Source organism: Argiope bruennichi, chromosome 9 (genome assembly GCF_947563725.1).
Source record: "Argiope bruennichi chromosome 9, qqArgBrue1.1, whole genome shotgun sequence".
Lineage (NCBI taxonomy): Eukaryota > Metazoa > Arthropoda > Arachnida > Araneae > Araneidae > Argiope > Argiope bruennichi.
In genome coordinates, this window is record NC_079159.1 from 102,948,538 (window position 1) to 102,970,252 (window position 21,715).

The 21,715-nt window shown below is 32.8% G+C and overlaps 1 protein-coding gene across 1 annotated transcript in view; it reads left to right on the forward strand.

Annotated features, from left to right (window-relative positions):
* Positions 1 to 7,045: 7,045 nt before the first annotated feature.
* LOC129985037 (sodium/potassium-transporting ATPase subunit alpha-2-like) overlaps positions 7,046 to 21,715 on the forward strand; it is a 217,597-nt gene continuing 202,927 nt past the window's right edge. Inside the window, exons 1-3 of the mRNA XM_056094964.1 lie at positions 7,046 to 7,144; positions 11,756 to 11,959; positions 13,743 to 13,856. Of these exons, the coding sequence (XP_055950939.1) occupies positions 7,046 to 7,144; positions 11,756 to 11,959; positions 13,743 to 13,856 (417 nt within the window). The remainder of the gene's footprint in view (positions 7,145 to 11,755; positions 11,960 to 13,742; positions 13,857 to 21,715) is intronic.

Consider the following 21,715-nt stretch of genomic DNA (forward strand, 5'->3'; position numbering starts at 1 on the left):
AAGTAATGCGAAGGCTCTCTCTGAAATTTTCTCACCCACTTTCTTTTAAAAAAATACTACCCTCCCTCCTTTTCTTGCATTGGAATTGTCTAATTTGGTCTAGGTCATCAACGCCACAAATGCTCAGATTTTTATTTTTACATATGGGAGTTGCGTATTTTTAAGTACATGCATAATTGTTGTATATGAAAGAAAGACGGGATTTTTGAATTAATTACATTAGAGAATAATTATAATGAAAAACTGTTCTTTAATGCAAATCTAGAATTTCAACTGAAACTAGTGTGCAGTTTTTGACTATATTTTTAGGAGATCAATTACTAGCAATAATCACTTTCTTATGCACAAGTATAAAAAAAATCGAGTATATATTTTGGGCTCCTTTTTTTTCTAAGCTATTAAAAACAAAATTTAACACACCTACATTTGTATTCCAAGATCACATACAAAGTTTCATTTATCGAAACTCTCAAGTTCTTGAATTATTGTTTTCTTGAATGCTATAATACAGACTGACACACAATCAATCCATTGAGAGATTTGGTTCAAAATTTGAATAGATGCTTTAAGTGTTAAAAATGTGAACCAGATTTCATTTACCTAAATTATTATAATTTAGAATTATCGCTTTTACGTGCATGCAGACCGACCGACTTTCAGTGTTTCAAAGTTTTAGTTCCAAATTTAATATTGCTCTACATTTTCTAAATTTAATATTGCTCAAACCTGAGTATCAAGTCTTATAGCGCTTTAGGTTTTGCAGAATCAAAATCACTTGTAATTTGCATCTAAATGGATTATATTAAATTTAAGAAGCCTATAAATTTAAAAAAGAAATCTTTAAATTTAATGCTAACCACAAACGAAATATAAGTAAATATTTATTACGGCAAATTTCGTCAGTCTTTGTTTCAATCAATTGTTTGTTTTTGAGTTACAACACAAGTAAATATTTATTACGGCAAATTTCATCAATCTTTGTTTTAATCAACTCTTTGTTTTTGAATTATAGTATCGACAAATAGATAGCCAGTGAAACATAATTTCAAAAATGTATTTTACGAATTTCAGGAAGTCAAAATGTGGATATTCATCAAAATTTCGTATTCGGATTTTTTGGCGATTACAATACTTTCTTTTCGTATACGAGTATAAATGATAATATAAAATATGGAAGAATGCAAATCATGTCAGAACAAAGAGTTCAAAAAACTTTAAACACTTTAGATCATTCGCTATACTGTTATCTTGATAATAATGGCAGCACGAGCTTTCATAGAATCGAACTCAAAACACAAAAGATTAATTTAGCTGAACTTTAATTATTTCCTATAAAACGATATTTAATAATAAGGATTTCGTATTCTCTAAGCATCAAAAAGTTGGCGAGTCTTTAAAAGCTCATTTTTATAGTTAAATTCAGGCCATCTTGTTTTTAAAGAATTAAAATAAATTATTTACTTAGAAACTGGAACAGCCGGAACAAAGTTACCCAAGTAGTCTGGACGTTTTTTATTTGATGCAGCTTTTTTGCATTATTACGTCTCAATGAGTTGTTATTCGCTGTTAATGGTAGATAGCATTGTCCTTACAAAAACTGTATCTTAAAGGTCCGTAAAAGTTACTTTTATTGTTTCAAAAATTTTACATTCGTTGCTAGGATTTAGATTTCCTTTCTGTTAGTTGAACTACAGTTTTGAGAACTGTTGAATATGAAGCCATTGAAATAAAATAAAGACCCTGCAAAGATATGCTTTTTTTTCTTCCTCATATACAAAATATAGAAGTATTGTAATCGTTAAAGATTTCAAAATCGAGATTTTGATAAATTACCATGGTGCTGAAAACACATTTTTGGAATTATATCTATCTGTCTGTGAAACACATTAAAATAAATCATACATCTAGCTTTCAAACACTTTGAGAAAGGTGGATGTAATTTGGTAAATGATTTTTACACCAAATTTGTATAAACTTATCGAATTTTGAAGAAAATCCATTTTAAGACAGTCTTTCTGGCTTCTGAAGGGCAAGTAAGCAGCAAAACTCGAAACAAAAAGATCTAGATAGATAAAATTTGGTACTTAAATTTAATGTTTAAAATCTACACTGCTATCAAATTCAAATTAATTCCGTCTTGTGTCATTTAGAACTCATTCCGAGAAGGAATCAAAATATTCATTTATATGTATCATATTAGTTAGAATCATGTTCTAAAGCCGTTTGAATTAGCTAACGACTGCTTTAAGATTTAAATTTCAGCTTTCTCGTATATAAAGTCTGCAAAAAAAAAATCTGAATTGCAATGGATAAAAAACAATCACAATTAGAAATCTTGACAAATAGACACAACCTCTCTGATTCCGAAAACAACACATTTTTGAAATTGTATTTGTCTGCGAATACGGTAACACATAAATGCTTTGAGCTGACGTATAAAAATCGGTAATGATGTTTGTACCATATTTGTACATTTCTATCCCTTATAGGGGCCGTGGAAACCTGGTGGTAAGGTCTCAGCTCGTGAACCATAGGGTTTCAGGTTCAAGACCCGATTCTACCGAAGAACCGTCGTGTAAGGGAATCTGTTGCACGTTAAATCCGTGAGGATCAAACGGCCTCCCGCTGGTGTGATGTGGAGAGGGGGGGGGGGTGCCAGCTCAGGTGCCATCCTCGTCATCTGATCGCAGTTCAAAATGGCGAGGTCCGTCCCAAAAATAACCCTAGTGTTGCTTTAACACGGGGCGGTAATATAACTAAACTAAAATCTATTCCTGAGCAAAATCCATTCAGAGAAAACATCTCTCTCCCTTTTCGAATATAAATTAACACGATAATTTTAAAACGAAGAGAGTTGGGCAGATAAAACAGAGTGAACATCTAAAATACAGATGTTTGTCAAATTTTATTTCAAATATGTCAGCGGATTGACCGTCTGTCGCGTTATAGTTTCTCAAGCAAGTGAATGCGATAGCTCCAAAAATGCAATGATTTATGTATATATATGAAATTTGGTAAGTGATTTTGTAACTACTGTGTCAAATTTTGGTTTCAGTAGGTTGGGACAAAAATTTGATTTTCGGTTACTATTAAACGCACGCCAAACATTAATCGCCCTCCCCCAAAAATCGCCAGGATTAGGATTCCGCTTTCGCCAATGCCGTGGAAGTCATAACCTTATCCCAGATCCGCAATTTTGCGCGAAGGCGATGAGATACACCGTTATTGGAATGTATGAGAAATTTGGGGCAACCATTTCTGTTTGTAAATCAATTGCACAATTCGCTTGCTTCTGCCATTATTAATATTAAATAGCTTTCTAAAGACATTTTTATTTTTACTTTTAATACACAGAGTAAAAACCAAAATCTTAATATGATCGTGTAGAATTTCTATTTTTTGAAATTACTTGTAATTTCTTTAACTGTTTAATCTAATTTTATCTCATATTTTAACACTCTCTTTGAAATTTTTTCAGTGTGTCCAACAGGTATACCATCAATATTTTTCTATTGTTTTTCAGCTTGAGTTTACTTCAAAGGTTTTATTTTACTTAATACGTGTGTGACTTTTTATTGCATTAATAACCAGCTAATCCACCCGAGAAATTGATTATATTTAATATCTGTTACATCGTTTAAATAAAATTTCACATCCATGATTCTGTGATATTGTCAGGGATTAAAACCGCGTTATTTTAATAGTTTTGCATGCGTTTTATACATTGTGCTTATGAACTTTGAACTTTTTAAATGGAGACTATTTCCATGACATCGCAGTTTTGTTAAAAGCGTGAATGTCTCCGGTTCCCTTATTTTTTATATTTTATGTTATTGTAACTTCACTTTTTTTTCTTGTAAACTAACAGAAATTAAATATAATACTTCTTGAGCTTTCTATAATGGAACAAAATCGGGAATTAAATATTTGATGAATTCTCAGCAATGAAATATGTTTAAAAGTTAACTAAACCTAGACTAAAGAATATTACAACAACAGTATTCGTATCATGGAAAAAATAACTTTATGGGGCTTTAAAATGATGTAAAAATAAATTTTGTATGGGAATCATTTCGGAAGTTTTGCAAAAAAAATCTAGCTTAATTTTTAATTAATTAAAATTTTAAAAACCTCTTCCTGTTGCGAATTTTTATCCGCAATATCTGTGCCAAATTTGGAAGTTGTAGGTCAAATGGTTTGCCCTGTAGAGCTCGGACATATACACACACGTTTATCTTTATTATAAGTAGAGATCATTTGCCAAATGCGAAACCAAAACTGTCATTCATCCTAAAACTTTAATAAATTAAGCATGCAGACTTGCAAAATTTGTTTAAAAAATTAATTTGGAAGCACATTTTTCAAATTCTTATTCAGCTATTTTACTAAGAATCTTAGAGCCATTAGTTACAACCATACATTGCAAAAAAAAAAAAAAAGGGGTTTGCAGTGTAATGGTTAATATATCTTGGTATACCCACTTTCATACTTTTCACTTGGTATACACACTTTCTTGGTATAGTATTGCTTGGTATACTCACTTAAAATATGACATTCATTTTTGTCAGTGACGTATGGAGTTTTTACAAAACTTGACATTGAATATATAAGGGAAAAGCTAGTTATTTTCAAAATATTTAAATATCTTTTCTTTTACAAATTTATTATTTATCAAATCATTGGGAACGATTTGCTGAATTATATGAATAAGAGCAATTACTATTGTAAACACATTCTGAAATTCCTAAATCTTGTTTTATTTTGTTCTCCTGAAAGCATCTTTTAACACTTTGTTTCTTGTAGGCAGTATGTAAGTCTTCTCAGTACAGCATCTAACAGCAGTCCACCACCTTGCATATACCACATAGAAGACGGTGGTATATACGCTCCCTCTCAGTGGCATCTTAGCGAATTCTTTCGCTCTGTGGATCACAGAAAGCATTGAAATGCTCAGAAAAGTAACTGAAATAAGAATTAAAGAAGTACGCTTTCAAACTCATCAAACAACCCAAATCTCTGAATTCCGTTAACATATTTTCCACGACACATTTAAAGCTGCGGTTATTAAAATCTCTTAAGGCCTTTCACTTATTTCTATTTTACTTCAAAAAGCTTAAAAACGCTTTCGAATATCTGAACAGAGGAAAACACCTTTAAATATTTTTGCTTCCGGCAATCTTGGAAACTTTCCAAGATATGTAAAGCATTCTCCTTCTTTTGACTGAGCCTTAACAAATTATTTGATCCAGCCAAGCTTGATGTGAACGGAATCAAGAAGGTTTGACTGAGATCAACCAAACTTTCTTTCTTTACTATATTTTTGTTCCCAGTTTTTGATGCTTTCCTATGCAACCATTCCTTTTTAATCCAGTGACTTTTCTTATCCCCAATTGTCCCATTCACACACACACACACACACACACACACACTACTTGGCATATACTGTTTATTGTTTAAGAAACATGGAAAGCAGTTTTCGATCGCTGTATAATATCCACACACTATTTTTATATTTCAGTTTGGTAAAAATCGAAGCTAAATTGTCCTAACATTCTTTCAAATGCACAAAATGACAAATGGCGCTGAAGAATAATAATTACTATTATGCAAAAACACTGCTTTGAGACATTTTTTATTTGAAGGATCCACAAACAGCCACAACTCGCTCACGTTATGCTGTATATTATACATCTCTATCAATATAACGCCGTTTTTACTGTAAATCAAACCATTATTTTGAGGAACGTATTGAATAAATATCGTTTCTCTCTTTCTAAACCATAAAAAGCGGTACCAGGAGCCATTATATTCAATTTCTTTAGTCTAGACAAATAAAAACCATTTAGAAATAAAATCTGCTGAAATTTTTTGGAATATTATTTATCAAAAATTGTTTTTCTTTTTTAGTACCCCAGTCTGTCCAAAAAATCTCCAATTTTTGTAAATAATCAGTTCAGTTTTTGTAAGTTATGGAATTGCAGGCTCAATTCCTTCTTTAGTGGATTATAACACAATGGATTGGTGGCTACGAAAATCAAAATTTTCTATTTGTAAAAAAATGATATATGATGGAATTTTTTAATTTTCCTGAAATCAGCAACTAAAAATTTATCCGTATCATCTACTGATTTCTAAACACTTTTGAATAGGCTGAGGTCTGTTTTAATATATACAGGGTGATTGTAATTAAAGTTACGATTTCAAAAATCGATAATTTTAAAACTACTGGTCAGAATGACTTAATATTTTAGCAGAACAATCTTGAGGCAATGGAATTTTGTTTTGCGAAGGAAAAATATTCCAAAATGTGCCGATAGATGACGCTGTTAGGGGAAAGACCAAAAATGGATTCGTTAAATATAGGAATATTGTTAGCCAAAAGGAAACAATGGAGTTCAAGAGTTTACTAAAAAAAAATTTAGCGATAAGACAAGAATATATGTTTATAGCGACAACAGTGATAATGACCAAAAAAAAAAGTTCCATGGAACAAACACCTTACTGATGGGTGGGTAAGGCATAAGTTGTTCGATATGCCCTCTGCCTTGTTCCACTATTAACTGGAAGCGCAAAATGGCATGCTCCACAATAGATCGGAGGGTATCTGTACTGATACAATGGATGTGGTATGTGATGTTTGCCTTCAAGTCCACTAGATTCTCAATCCTTCCGCTATAAACAACATTCTTCAAGTACCCCCAAATCCAGAAATCATACAGGTTTAAGTCGGGGGAATGTGGCGGCCATGCTGTTGGAAAATGTTGGCTTATGATCCTATCATCTCCAAAATGAACACTCAACAGCTGCTTCACAGGAGTAGCAATGTGTGGAGGAGCGCTATCTTGCATGGATATTATGCGATCGACAAACTGACGCTACTGAAGTGCCGGAAGGACATGGCTACGCAAAAGTGCTTCATACCGATTGCCAGTAATTGTGCAGATAACGGGACCCACAGATGGAATCTCCTCGATGAAAAATGGACCGACGATAAACGCTGTCATTATACCGCACCACACAGTGACCTTTTCAGGCTGAAGTGGTAATGGCTGTAGCTGGAACGGATTCTCGGTCGACCATATCCTGCAATTTACAGAACTGTGCAAATGGAAGTGGGATTCGTCAGACCACAGAATATCCCATGGTCATCCGTTGTCTACTTCCATCCGGCAAGAAATTGTAGTACAAAAGATTTACGTGCTTCAAGGTCCGCAGATTGAAACTGCTGCACATGTTATCTTGTCCGGATAACAGCGCAAGGTGTTCCGTAGGACTTCCGTAGACACCGTGCTTATCAGCATATTCAGTTTTCGGCTAACTCCCCGTGCACAGCTGATTCCAGCATCGCCGTTAATCTGTTTTCATAATTCTGTAGCCACATCTTTCACTTCAAATGAACCGTTCTCTTCGAATTTAGCAATTATTTTTCGCAGACCATTAGTGGTTATTAGACCCGATAGTATGGATTTTAATGCCCGAAACTTCTTAATAGGTGTAAATACACAGTCATCATTCTTATTAAAAAGTTTCAAGTGTAGAGCGCGATCCTTCATAGTAAGAATCATGATGAAGCATTCAGGCAAAGAGCTGCTGCTCTGCATTTTTATGATAGCTATGTCTACCGTGCGCATGTCATGTATAAGTAATTCGTTTATCTCCAGACAATATGAACAATGACAGCGTCATCTATCGGCACATTTTGGAACTATTTTTTTCTTCGCTAAACAAAATTATATTTCCTCATCTGCTAAAATATCTTATTCTGACCAGTAGTTTTAAAATTATCGATTTTTGAAATCGTAACTTTAATTATAATTACCCTGTAGTATATATATATATATATATATATATATATATATATATATATATATATATATATATATATATATATATATATATATATATATATATATATATATATATAATATATATTTGGCTTAAGTAGAATGCAGGTTCGAAGCAGTGAAGAGACTTGGTATTTTTAATTTCGTTTTAATATCCATTTCGGGAAAGAATAATTATTAACAAGAACACGCAGCGCGGCACAAACACAGAAGTAAGAAAAGGGCCGAACAAATGATCACTAGTCTTATATAACATAGGATTCCTAACCAGGTACCAATTCAATACACGTGTTACCTTTGACACCTTTTCAAGGGCAACCGAAGATATGTAGTACTGATGGCGCATTATTTTTACAGAAGAATTAATTAAACCGAAAGTGGAATTGGATCACCGAATAAGAGAATATTTTTAGAATGAAGTTACTATGGGCTAAATTAAGATAAAATCTTGGAAATTATTTAAATTGAAATTTGAATTAAAATATCATTACATATATATATATATATATAATATACACACACGTAATATTGCTTTTTTAAATAAACTCAGGTAAAATACAACTAAACACAGGTGAAATCAAGAGATCTCTGGCTTGTTTTCTGAAAAGAGGGCACATAGTGGCACGTAATTCCAAAAATGGCTGTTTTAATTTTGAATTGAAAGAGACCTGAGACGTCGAATTTCACGAAGACCTTCGAGTAGCAATCGTTTTGAAGATTTCACTAGGATGTTTTCAGCATTGTATAAGGAAAAATCTTTGAATGTAAAGCAACGTGCGCTGAGAAATTTCAACCATTTTATGGGCACAATTTGCTTAAAACCAGCCAAAATGATATCCCAAAATTTCTAGCATAATCTCTAATAAAGATGTTATCCCAATGCACGCCTTGCATGCGATTGATGTACAATAGTTACAAAATATTAGCCTTTGGCGTGCATTTTTGCAGAACCTTGCGTGTAATCCTTGGCGAGTATTTTGGCGATAAATCCCTGCCATGTGGATAAAAGTATCCAAAAGTCGAATCTGTGTTTTAGGCACATTCTTTCCAACTGATTGAAACAAAACGAAATTTAACACTACACTAGAAATTGCAAAATCACATACCGAATTTGATATATTTAAGTCATTGTGTGTTTGAGTTATCGTGTTTACATGTTTCTGAAAGTACAGATTGACAAATGGTTAATCCCTTATTGGATTTTACCACCATCTTTCTACCGAAATCTTAGGTAAATCTTTGTACCGAATCTTATCTATATAGCTCTCTTCTTTTCAAGTTATCGTAAAATTTATATTCGAATAGCCGGGTAGATAGACTTCCTCTGAATGAATTTTGCTCAAAATTGAATAGAAATCTACATATTTGGTTTTAAACTTGTATACCAAATTTCATCCTTTTAACTCAAAGCGTTTTTGAGTTAGCTTCGTCAGACTGATAGACAGACATTTTCCAAAAATATATTTTTTCGAACTCGGAGAGCTCTAAAATGTGAAGATTCGTCAAAGTCTGGAGTTTGTTACTATACCTCGTTTACGAGAAAGTAAAAGTAATGCAACTTTTTTTCACGCTTGCTATTAGATTTAATGTCTCATTGTTTCGGTCTTAACCAACTTTATGCAAAAAAGCTTTTAAAGTGCGTGAAACCTTGGACATGTTTTAAAAGTTACTTTCATCTTCTGTTGATAAAAAATGGGGTTTGAATGGTAAATCCATTGCCGCATTTTAACGGCTGTAGACATATTGATTTCCCTCAATAGCAGTCGCAAAAGTGAAAAATGGACAGATCCTTTCTCGGAGTCAATGTTTGAAGTTCCGTCTTCTTCGCTATCGAAGGAAAAAAAGATCTTCTGCTCGAAAGGATTAATTATTCTGCCACAGGGAGTTTAAAGAAGGATTTAGAAGCTGCCTTCCTTGCCCTTTTTTCTTTCCGGACGGGTTCTCTTTGTTTTGGCGAATTCTGTAAACCGAAGGCCTCTTCGTTGGGGCGCTTCGTTGCTGAGATTAATGTACCGTGAAGTTTTCCCAAATTTTGCAAAGTCATGGTTCTTCGTGGGTGGTTGGAACAGAATTTTGATCGTATACATAGGAAGATTTGGGAAGATTCTAAGTAGGGAAGTGAAATGAAAACACATAAATGCAAATGTGAAACTGGAAGTATTTGTTATCGCATCTTCTTATCTAAATAAAACGAGAAAATTATTATAAAATTTCAATGAGGATTGAATTTAACATTTTCTTTACTTTTTTAATTTTATATAATTTTACTCATTATATGGATTTTTTAAAAAATATGCTTTTTATATTCGAAGACATGGTACAAGCGTAATTGGACATGACATGCAATTAGAAAAGGCCGTAAGCTGTGGTGTGATGGCACGTATCTTTTGCATTTGGAATGGGCTATTAAATTAACTTGACGAAATATGTATAATATAAATTGACCCCATTTTGATTTTTTTCGCATTTTTTCTTGTCTAAATTCACATTTGATTACCAAAACTCCTTTCATTCAAATTTGTCGTGACTCTGATGCAGCGACATTTTATTGCACCCTATATGATTAAATGGAAATAAGTGTCGATTTAATAGTGCATGGATTAGATGTGCTATGTATATTTAAAGTATTTTTTGACTATTCAAAAAATGAATACTTTATTGAATTAAAAAAGCAAGCTTAATGTTTAAGCTAAGGCTGTTTTATAGATCAATATATTGTTATGAATTTGTGGTTCCTTCAATTTATTAGTCGGTAAAGAAACAGTACTTTAAAAGTCTGTAATATTTATTCCAGAAATTCCAGTGAATTCAGGACTTTACACTAAGAAACAAATATACAGCCAAAGGCACGTAATACACAGCAAGCCGCAATCGGTAGTAATAGCAACCACAGCACACTAAGCGGCCAGACAAAATTAAGCAGCAGAAGGAGGGAATCTACGTATATTCTACGGTGTCTCCAAACGCCTACAATTCTCCACTGTCTTCTCGCTTTAGCTGTATCCAATTGCCAAATCACTGCTACACGACTGGCTACTTCATATACGACTCGATGTTGCCTCTAACTCCTATAAACTCCAGGATTCGGCACACAGCTCCACACAACGCTTGCGCTTCGTTGGACTGATACAACTATTCTCCGTTGACTCGCTATGCGACTCTAAACCTTCTGGTGACTCTTTCTATAACTCTTCAGCTTAGACTGCCGGCCTTTTATAGTTCCAGGAGCCGGGCATAGAAGGTTATGGAACAAACAGACATATTTCGGCTCCTATGGCTTCTATCACCAAAATTCTCGAAGATTCCAGTGTTATCTATTTTGACGCCAAATTCGTCACCAAACGTTGACTAGGTTTGTCGCCAAGCCCTGGGATTATTAATTCGGCAATCGATTAGCATTCAGAGCTGATTGTAAAACAGTCTTTCCATTGATTGAACTAACCGTGGTAGGAAGCAATATTACAGATTTGTAACAATATCAATAGAACAATGCTTATCTCAAAGCTATATAGCCTTAAAATATTTATTTGGACTTTTAAAAAAAAGTTTTCATAGATTGCACACATGCAAACGTTTTGATAAACCTGTCCAAAAATGTTTTTAATGCTTGTCATTTGTGCTATCTCATTGTATCGATCACATCACTGACATGATTATAAAAGAGAACGGAACAGTATATCAAAGTGAAACAAACATTAACTTAAATATTACTAAAAAAATATAAATTAAATCAAGTAACAATTAAGTTATAAACAGCAATCAGATTTAATTAAATACCAAAAGATTTAATGAATTAAATATTCTTAAAGACATTATGAACTCTCCAATGTCGCTGAATGAATTTTGTGTATGTTTATCAGTTTTCAGAGAGAACCACTAACAATTTTAATTTTCAATTTTTTCAATTGTAGGGCATAACGTTCTGTCATGCAGAACATTGCCTATCAAGAGATGGTCCGAATAAGTTGACACCTTTAAAAGAGCCACTGCGTTTGTTCCATTTTACCCGGCACCTCAGAGGCATCATTTTGCCCCTCATGATTGCTGTATTGCTATGCTTCATTACTGCCACTATGCCGGATTTGCAACCCATTGGATCACACTCTCTGGACAAGGTAAACAGATATCAATTACCTTAATTTTAATGTTATAATTTTTTTACAGAACTTTTTTTAAATTATTACGACGTGGAAATATTGTTATCAATATTCCTACTGTTGTTATTGATGAATTCACCCACCCTTGGTTTTAGAACTACCGAGCTTAATAGGATTAGCAAAACAATTGATACAGTTGGTGTAAAGAGGAAGCACTAGAATCTATACTGATAATATAGATGAATGTGCGTGCGTGCGTTGGTATTATACAAGCCATACCATGAGATCTAGAGCTACCAAATTGGACACATGCATACCTTGGGAGTCGGGAATGTGCACCTCTGAGGAATTTTTTTTTTTTAATTTTAATTTTGGTCTTTTTCTGCGATAACGAAAATATTACTACATAAAAATAAATTTTAAACCATTTTTTAAAAAATTAAAACATTTTCTTTTTAATGATACCAATTTTATAATTGCACAAAATTTGTTTGAATTTTTTTATATATATATGTACTTTTTTTTTACTCTTTCTCAACGTTAGAATACATTTTTGCTATGGAGTTCCAACCGTTTTCATTGTTTCATCAACTATCATGAGATTTTTTTTTCATTGTTGAAAGATAGAACTTAGATTGTTTGTTTAAGCAAAAACCATCTTACTTTAGCCAATGTTCAATCGCTGTTCATGTTTCATATGGTAGGGGGCTATTTGGTCAAGATAAAGATCCATCAGAGTATGACTTCGAAAAGGTTGACGATTGCACAGGCATTGATATGTGGATTATCTTCCGCATTAAAAAAACCCTCTTCTTTCAGTCTAAATTCATGGCACTTCTTTAGAATGAACGTGGTACATAACCATGGATACAGAGACGCTAACATGTAGCGGTTCGTTTCATCCATAAGCCCAGCGAGCGCCTTGTCTGTTACAGCAATAGAGTTCACATGTTAGGAGCATATCCGTGAAACCAACCATCCTATTATTCATACGATTAACTGTTTTTCTTTTCATTTGTGCTTAGCTTATTCTTTACACTTACTTTTAAAGTTTAGGAAATCTTACTCAGGTGATTGGAAATGACTCTAAACGTGACATTATATAAAGAAAAGAAGTGCATTCTGAAGTGATAGTTACTTTTGAGCTCGAATGGGAATAGAGAACAAAAGGATCTTTATAGTGATGATAAATTTGTGATTCAAATGTGAACTTCAGATAAAAAGATGACTGAATTTAGAATTGACAATAACGTACTCAAATACTTGATGTTAGAAGTATCGACCCCTTTCCCCTCAAAAAGAAAAAAAACACATGTAGTCATAAGATTTTAATAATAAATCTAATATCTGAAAAATTATTTTGGAATAGTTTTGTATTTGCTTTAAAGGTTTTATTTTTAAAAAAAGTTTTTATTTCATGTGTTGCTTTTACTTGAGTTCTTTGCTATCGAATATTTTTATAGTATTGTAGAAGATTTTAAAACTTAGAGGAGAGCAAGCAACATTAATAGAATTGAAAATGAAAGCCAGCTTTAATCAAATGTGTTACTGAGTACAAGGTTACCTTTTTAAATTGGAAAAGAATTTGTATCAGACAGAAAAATGCTGCCTGACGCTGCACTAATATAGAAAAAAGAGATACAGCATGCAGAGATCTGTTTTGTTCGATGATCAGCATTTAATCAAAGGATTTTAATTAGGAACGCAGTCTAATCATTTGGCACAGAATAAACTTTTTGTATCAGACATTTGTTTGATTTTTTTTATTAGTTTGAAAAAAAATTTTCTTCTGTGATTACAGGTATATCTCGGAGTTTTGCTAATTCTCTCCACGATTATCGTATGCAGCTTCTCCATCATAGTAGAAAGAAAAAGCAAGCAAGTGTTAGAATCTCTAAGAGACCTCTATCCTCAGGTAATCGATAGTTTCATCAAGCACCTCGTACCCTGATGGTAGCAAATATTTTATCTCTTTAAGGTTAAAAACTCTTTTTTGGAGAAAATTTCTCAATTTCTTCTCTGGAACTACAATCAGGGATAACTGATATATGGACATTTCAGAATAGCAGCAACTTATTTCAGTGAAGGAATTTAGCAGTTACTTTATTGAATATACCATATCTAAATGCAAATACATGGATAAATTAAATTATTATTCACTTTCATCTTCCACCGAAAAACAAATCCACAGTTCAGTTGCTTCCTTAACCTGTTAACTGGGTATGATGAAATATTTCAATGCAAAATGAATTGAATACAAGTTAATTAACAGGTTAAGAAGGAAGAAGTTTCTTAAAGGACTTTAATTGTCCTCAGTTATAGCATCTTTTTGCAGCAGAGATTAGCTTTTCTTGAAACTTTCTTTTGCTTCATTACTGCTTTCACTGAAATAACAAAGATGTGCGTTCTCATGTTTTTAAAGTACAAGAGCTGCAGAAAAGTTTGGCTCCAACGATGCTAGAAACGGAACTTTAAAAGTACACTAAGGAAATTTTATAAATAAGGAACAATATTTACGAGTAAATAAGATAAAAGTAAAAATAATAATACATTTTATAAACGATACTATAATTTGTCATCATGTGCCCCATTTAAATTTTGACATTAACTCTGTCAGTACTGAAAGGCTCCAAACATCTATTCCAAGAAACTCTGGAGGAAGGCGCGGTAGCCGTCTGATTTTCATTACGGAATATCATCACCCTTTCGTAAAATGAGACTTATTGAGAAATGAGACTAAAAATTATGAGACGAAATGAGAAATATGAGCATCCATGGCGCATATTTTATTTCTTGAAGATGCCCAGGTGGGTTTGAGAGGTAGGGTCATTTTCCGTGAATTCTCAAAAAATGTCTGAGCATACATTTGCTTCATAATCATTAAAGAAATCGGAATCTGTCATTGAGGTTTCCGAGTTGGGAGGGAGGTATGGGATTTTCTTATGTTTGAAAAAAAAAATATCGGGCGTTCCAGTACTCAGAGGTATCTGAAATAGAATCATCTTAGGAATGAGACAAAAAAAAAAACAGTTGTTTTCCTTTCGGTAATTAGTTATTGCATTTGAATGCGTTAATTTCTGTTAATATCATATTTTATTTATTGAATAATAAATAACAACACAATTAGAAAATACAGGAAACACATTTTGTATTTTTGAATGTATTTTATGCATTTTTCTTTTGGAATGTAAATGCTTGCAACGTAAAAGATTTTATTTTATCAATTGCGTCAAATCTTAAATCTCGTTCAGATATATTTCAGTATGTATTTTAACTTGATTCACCCGCGATGACCTGGTGGTAAGTTCTCGGCTTCGGAACCGGAGGGTTTCAGGTTCGAGACTCAATTCCACCGAAGAAGGGTCTGGTGCACTTTAAACGCCCTGTCCAAACGTCCTGCCGCTAGTGTGGTGTGGAGAGGGGGTACCAGCTCAGGTGTCGTTTTCGTCATCTGACCGCGGTTGACATTACGAGGTCCGTCCCAAAATAGCTCTAGTGTTGCTTTAAAACGGGACATTAATATAACTAAACTAAACTAATCTTGAACTTGAGTTGTCTCAAATAATATTCATACCTATACGTACTTTGCATAACTAAATATAGACTTACGAGCCTTCTGTCTGATCTTTAGCTAATGATAAAACCTAATATGATTTCATGAATATTTTGAAAACGTTGGAACTAGTGTTCCCAAATCGAAAATGGTGTAATATAGGGGGGGGGGGGATGTAAATTACAAAGTTATAAAATGCAATAAATTTAGTGCAACAAAAATGCATTTTGTGTATATTAATACTAAGAAAATAAAGCTTAAAATATTTATTCTGAAACTGTGATGTCACAAAGCATGGTTAAAAGAGAGAGAGAGAGAGAGAGAGAGAAAAAAAAGGTTACTTTTCAGGGAAAAAAATATTCCAATCTCCTCTTCCTTGTGGGGATAACTCAAACAGCAAACATAAACAAACAACAACATTGTAACATTTCTGCCAACATTGCTAGACGTTTGATGAGGCATTAGTAGTGTTTGTACTAGCGCACCAACTGATATTCAAACAATGTCCAAATCATCATTGTAGAAAACGGAGAGCAGTTTAAATAACGAAGACATAGGTGGTAGCTTTATGTTTCTTCTCTTTTTAATACAATTTGTGGCGTTAAAAGTCGCGAATAAACAAATAAGCAATTTGAGTGTTTGTACTTTGCGTAAATGTCTGTCTGATGCCTTTATTGCTAAATTAAAAACTTTAAACTTTATTGCTCTACAACTTTGAGTCTCTTATTGACTTGTATTGTTATCGAGATAGGAAGCTTACTCTACAGTTTTCTGTCAGATGGCATAATAAGTGGTCTCATCATATAGAACTTTAATATACCTAGATGTCACTTTCATGACTATAGCTATCGTGATTCTGTTGTCTAGGGGGTTTAAAGGTTTTAAATGGGTATTCTGTATTTGCTACATTTATATACTTCTGAAAAGAATTAGCTTTCTACCTTTTAGGAGAATCTTTTGGATATACGATAGGTTATATAATCGCCTATAACTTTCCAGAAGTTATACAGCTTAAAAATTGTTTGATGCAATCAATATACTTCATTTTAACTAAAAATTAAATTACAGATTGGAAAAACGATTTTGTATCTTCCATTATTTAATATATGAAGATCTTTTTTGTTAAAAATATCTAATTCATTTTTAAGAAATACATTTATTTTTGTATCCATCAACTGCTAGAAACTAATTATTTCAAACTAAATAAATATTATCTAAATATTAATTTCCCTATATTTTAAAAATATTTTTATCCCGAGTAATGAGTGAACTTTAGGTAATAATATGTAATAATTGGGAGATTTCAGCTTTCTTGAAATCTAAAAATTTCCGCCAAGACAATAGATTACCCTAGAGATGGCGAAACATCAGACTATTCCAATCCATTCGAAATGACATAACTGCCATCTACGATTTCTGATGGAGATGTGCTCCAGCCATGAGGGAACCCGCTCCCACCACCGAGGGGGTTGTAAATTAGTCTCTGAAAACCAATCAAAAGAGTCGGGAATAAATCTAGCTAATGATCTTTTATTCCGTTGATATCTTACAAATTCCTATTTATTCGGTAGGGTTCCCTCTCTTGGCCTCACATAACGGAAAATTTATAAAATCAGTTACTTTTCCAAAGTATGGCCGCTTGACAAAGGATCTCGGCGGGGGACATGAAGAGGCGGCCTTGGCAGCGTGCGCAAGTCGCATATTTTACGCGCGCACACATTTTGCTTGTCATACTTACCACTAAGTATCCATGTCATTTGTTACCATCGTGGGCACGTGTCTGTTTCAATATGAATGGAGATGCTGGTGATACGAGGCCTAACGCCCTCTTATCCGACGGAGCGATGACTCAGAATATTTATTCGATCGTTAGGAACCTATTACATAAATTGAATTCGACTCTTATAAGATGTCGGTTGGTGCTTGAGGGTCATTATTTCAGCGGGACAACTTAAAAGATTTGTGTATAAGCAATGTCAAGTTCCTATTAGATGTGTTTTCGTTTCATGCACTAATTTACCGAAAAAATGGGTGGCATTGGTTAGTCTGTACTATCTCACATTAAGCCATGGGTCTCTACAATTTCGTCACCATAACCATTATAAATGAGATCAATTATTTGACTTTAAAGTTATTTATTTACAAGTAAAAAAAAATTCTTGCAAATTGCTGATATCATGCAAGCTATAAAAATATTATGTCTTAAAATATCAAATATTTTAATGAATTTAAGTTCATTCTTAGTTGGTTGTTTTCCCCACTTCTATTTTTAAGCATATCTTCATGATCATAACGGGTGACCAGAAAAAAAGCTCCCCAAACGTAAATGAAACAAAAAAAAAGATTAAATAGGCGTGTTTTATTCCATTTATAGAAAAGATATCTATATATTAATAATTTTATTGTTAGTATTGTTTATTCCCAAAGTTTGAACGATTTACGTGCAGTGGTTTTCGAGATATTATAGTTGCTTATTGGAGCATTTATTAGTGGTCAGCCTGTCTTATGAAAAAGTACAATTTTTTACGTTTTCAAGCACTGAAATTATTAATTGAAAATATTCAAGTTGCAATAATTTTCTTTCTTTCTTTTTTCTTTTTCGATGAGCCGAATGGGAATTTGAAAATATTTTGATTAAACACTAAAAAATATTCTATCGTGACAGGAGATAACAAAAACGTATATGTCGAATCTGCCATAAAGGCATGGTGTATTTCAATTTCATATAAAAGGAGAAAAAAATCAGAATGTGCAGACACATTTGCCGCGTTAATAATGTTCAGCAATATAATTGTTTCAGAAGTAAGGTTATTCACTCTGATAAGATTAACATTCAAACTCGACAAAAGGCAAATTATTAGACAAAAAGATACCGAATTTTAAATCGAAAATATATTAAATTCAAGTCAATCTTGATGAAACCGTACTTAGAAAAGAAACTACTTGTCTTTATTTTTTCATTATATAACTTTTTCTCCTAAAGAGACCTTTTCTTTCTGTAGAGGTAAAAGCCATTGCAAGAAAGCGATATTTTCTCATTTAAAAAGAAACGTATTACGAATAATATGCTCTTATACAATAAATTATTGTCCTGCATTGCGAAAATTTGAAATCGTTGGTGTAATATTCATCGTATATAAATCAGCAAAGAAACTCTTTTCTTTGAGAAACTCTTCTACCGGAGGACATCACAATTGCGTGGATGCGAGATTGACTCTCGACTACTTAAGTAACGCTGTATGGTCGAATTATCTCCATGTCCATGACGGAATGCACCTCCTACTATGGATTTGAGCTATGGAGATGAATACTGTTATTTAATTACTAGTTCTTATGACTCATGGTAATTTTCCTTCAGAAGTAGTGAGGATTATGGTCATTCAGATCAGTATGAATGCATAAGCAGTGCAGGATAATTCAATTGAAATTATGTTATAAGGAACATCGGAACCTGTTTCATTTTCAATCAAGGAAATAGAAATGGCAAGCTCTCTCTGATTGCAATATGCGTCAAATATCACTTCAAATGATAATGCCATTCAGTATACTCATAAAATCCTTTCTAAATGTTGCTTTACCATTCTTAAATATCTTATGTATTTATAAACTTCGATGTATTGATGCATCCATTTTCACCTTAACGGGGATATCAACAAGCACAGATGTAGAATTTGAATCCAAAAAATTGTTTGATATGGAATCTAAGAAAACCTGAATATATTTTCTTGATACGAATCAAGAAAACAGGAAATTAAAATTTTCTAAAATTTCATTCCATTCTTATCTAAAGTCGCAGCATAACCAGGTTTTACTGTCATATTCACAATTAGGTTTTTTTTCAACAGCAGTCTGTGAGAGAGTCATAACATCTATCAGCAATATGCCAGTTTATAGAAAATTCGAGGGATATAAAGTAGAATGAATTTTTTTGAACACGGAATGTATTATTTCTACTAGTAATAGAACTGAATGTGTGTTTTGGTTCTCTACAAACTATACTGTTTGATCTACAAGTACCAAACGTGGAATATTTATAGATATAAAAGATGGAGGGTGGAAACATGCACCTTGAAATGCTATTTTTTAAATTCTGAAACAACTTCCGAAATGCATTTCAGCAAAAAAAGAAAAAATCATACCAAAATTCAAAACATTACCTGTTCTAGGATACCAATTAGTTTTCCGTGTATTTTTTAAAAAAAATTCCATCAATTTTTAAATAACGCTTTTACGTAATATAAGTAATTGCAATTCATAATTATGTATTTCATGATACAAGAGAAATTCAAATAGTTTTAATTGTTGCATTCATTTTATAATTCCACATAAATAGCACAGAAATAGGAAAAAATACCTCCCAGTCCAAAGAGATAAGTTCAGATTGATTCCTGATCACGCTGTCATCTTTCAAACTATTTTTTTCCAGCGGAGAATGTCTGTTCATAAAATGGACCTTAACAAAACCATTCTTTCAGAAGGAAAAACGCATCTTCTCCAGATACACGATCCAATCTGTTTCCAAACTTTTCTGTACAGCTACATTGGGTATTCTTTCAGATATTCACAGCCAGATGATGCATGCTAATTTAAATTACCTCATTTTATCTTGTGCATTGCTATTATTCGATTGTAATTAGAATATCAAAATATTATTGATATTTTCTTTTGGGAAAAATTTAAACCAATTTACTGAATATCGGCATAATCTGTGTGACAGAAAAGTCGTTCAAAGAGTATAAAGTAGCCGATAGAAAAATAAATTCTGCTCTCATGTTCTACCATTAATAAAATAGCATCATCTGCTTCTTAAGAAAGAAACGACAGTGCTTTAAAATAAAATAGAGCGATGCTATTATTTATTTTCTAAAACCTTTAATTGCTGTTTTGCTCATGCATGGTCTTTATCGAATGCACATTTTAGAGATACCCTTTTTGTTCCTTCGAAGGGGTTTAATTACTTTCTACAAGTAATTAAATGCATATTCCTTTTCATTTTAATATCGCACGGCACAGATGGCGATTTTCCGTGAATAAAACCGTGATTTCGAGGATTAAACGGAGCATGCCTCTGAGTAGCTGTTACCCTGAAATAAATAGTGGCTTGAATTTGTGTTCTTTCTTCCATTATGCAGAGTCTCATTAACTTCGAGGACTCGAAGCGCAGTTTTGTGAAAACTCTCGATTTTTTTTAATATGCTGGATTAATGTTTATTGTGGCATGTGGAAAAAATAGTTATTGAATTTTCTGGAAATTACCTGGTTTTCTTCTTCCTACCATCATGTAAAAAAGAAGAAATTATGATGAAACTTTAAAATTTTAGAATAAAAAAAAAACCTTTTTCAATAGATCTTGAACAAATGATATTAGGATTTTTCTAAAGGTTATAATTATTTCTTTTCTCCTTTAAATTTCTTTTTGATATTATTTTAGCATTATGAACTAGTAGAGCTGGTCTCCCCAAAATTTCCTCGCATACTTGGTAATAAAGGTGTTATCCTAGAGAATGTATTGCATAGCATTGGCGTACAATAGTTACAAAAGAGTCATCTTTGGCGATAATTTAGCATTTTCCCTCTATCGTGTCAACCTTGGTGAATTATTTGGCGATTACTCCCTGGTATGCCGATAAAAGTAATCAAAAATTGAATGGTGTTTTATATGGGTTCTTCTTAACCCATTGAGACAAATATTTGACATAAAACTATACTTAAAGTTGCAAACTCCAGCACTAAATTAAATGTATATAAGTCATTGCGATTTTGACTTATTGCGTTTACATGTTTCTAAAAACATAGATCGATAGACAGTCAAACTCTTGTTGAATTTGACTCAAAATTGACAGCTATCTAGATTTTGACAGCATCTAGACAAGTACCTAGACGTATCTATAGATATTAATTCTGTGAATCAAATTTTATCTATGACGCTCTCTTCGTTTTGTAGTTATCGTAGTAACTTATATTCGAACAATCGGACTGATTCCCTCTGAGCGGAATTTGCTCAAAGTTTAATGGAAATCTACAAATATGATATAAAGATCGTATGACAAATTTCAGTCTAGCTGAAAGCCTTTTTGAGTTATATCTGGGACACACAGACCAAAAATTTGACCAAAATTTCCACAAATTTGTTCTTTGAACTCAGAGAAGTCTAAAACGTGGAGATTCGTCACAATCTCGAGTTCGAATTTTGGACGATTACAATACTTTATTCTACTTAT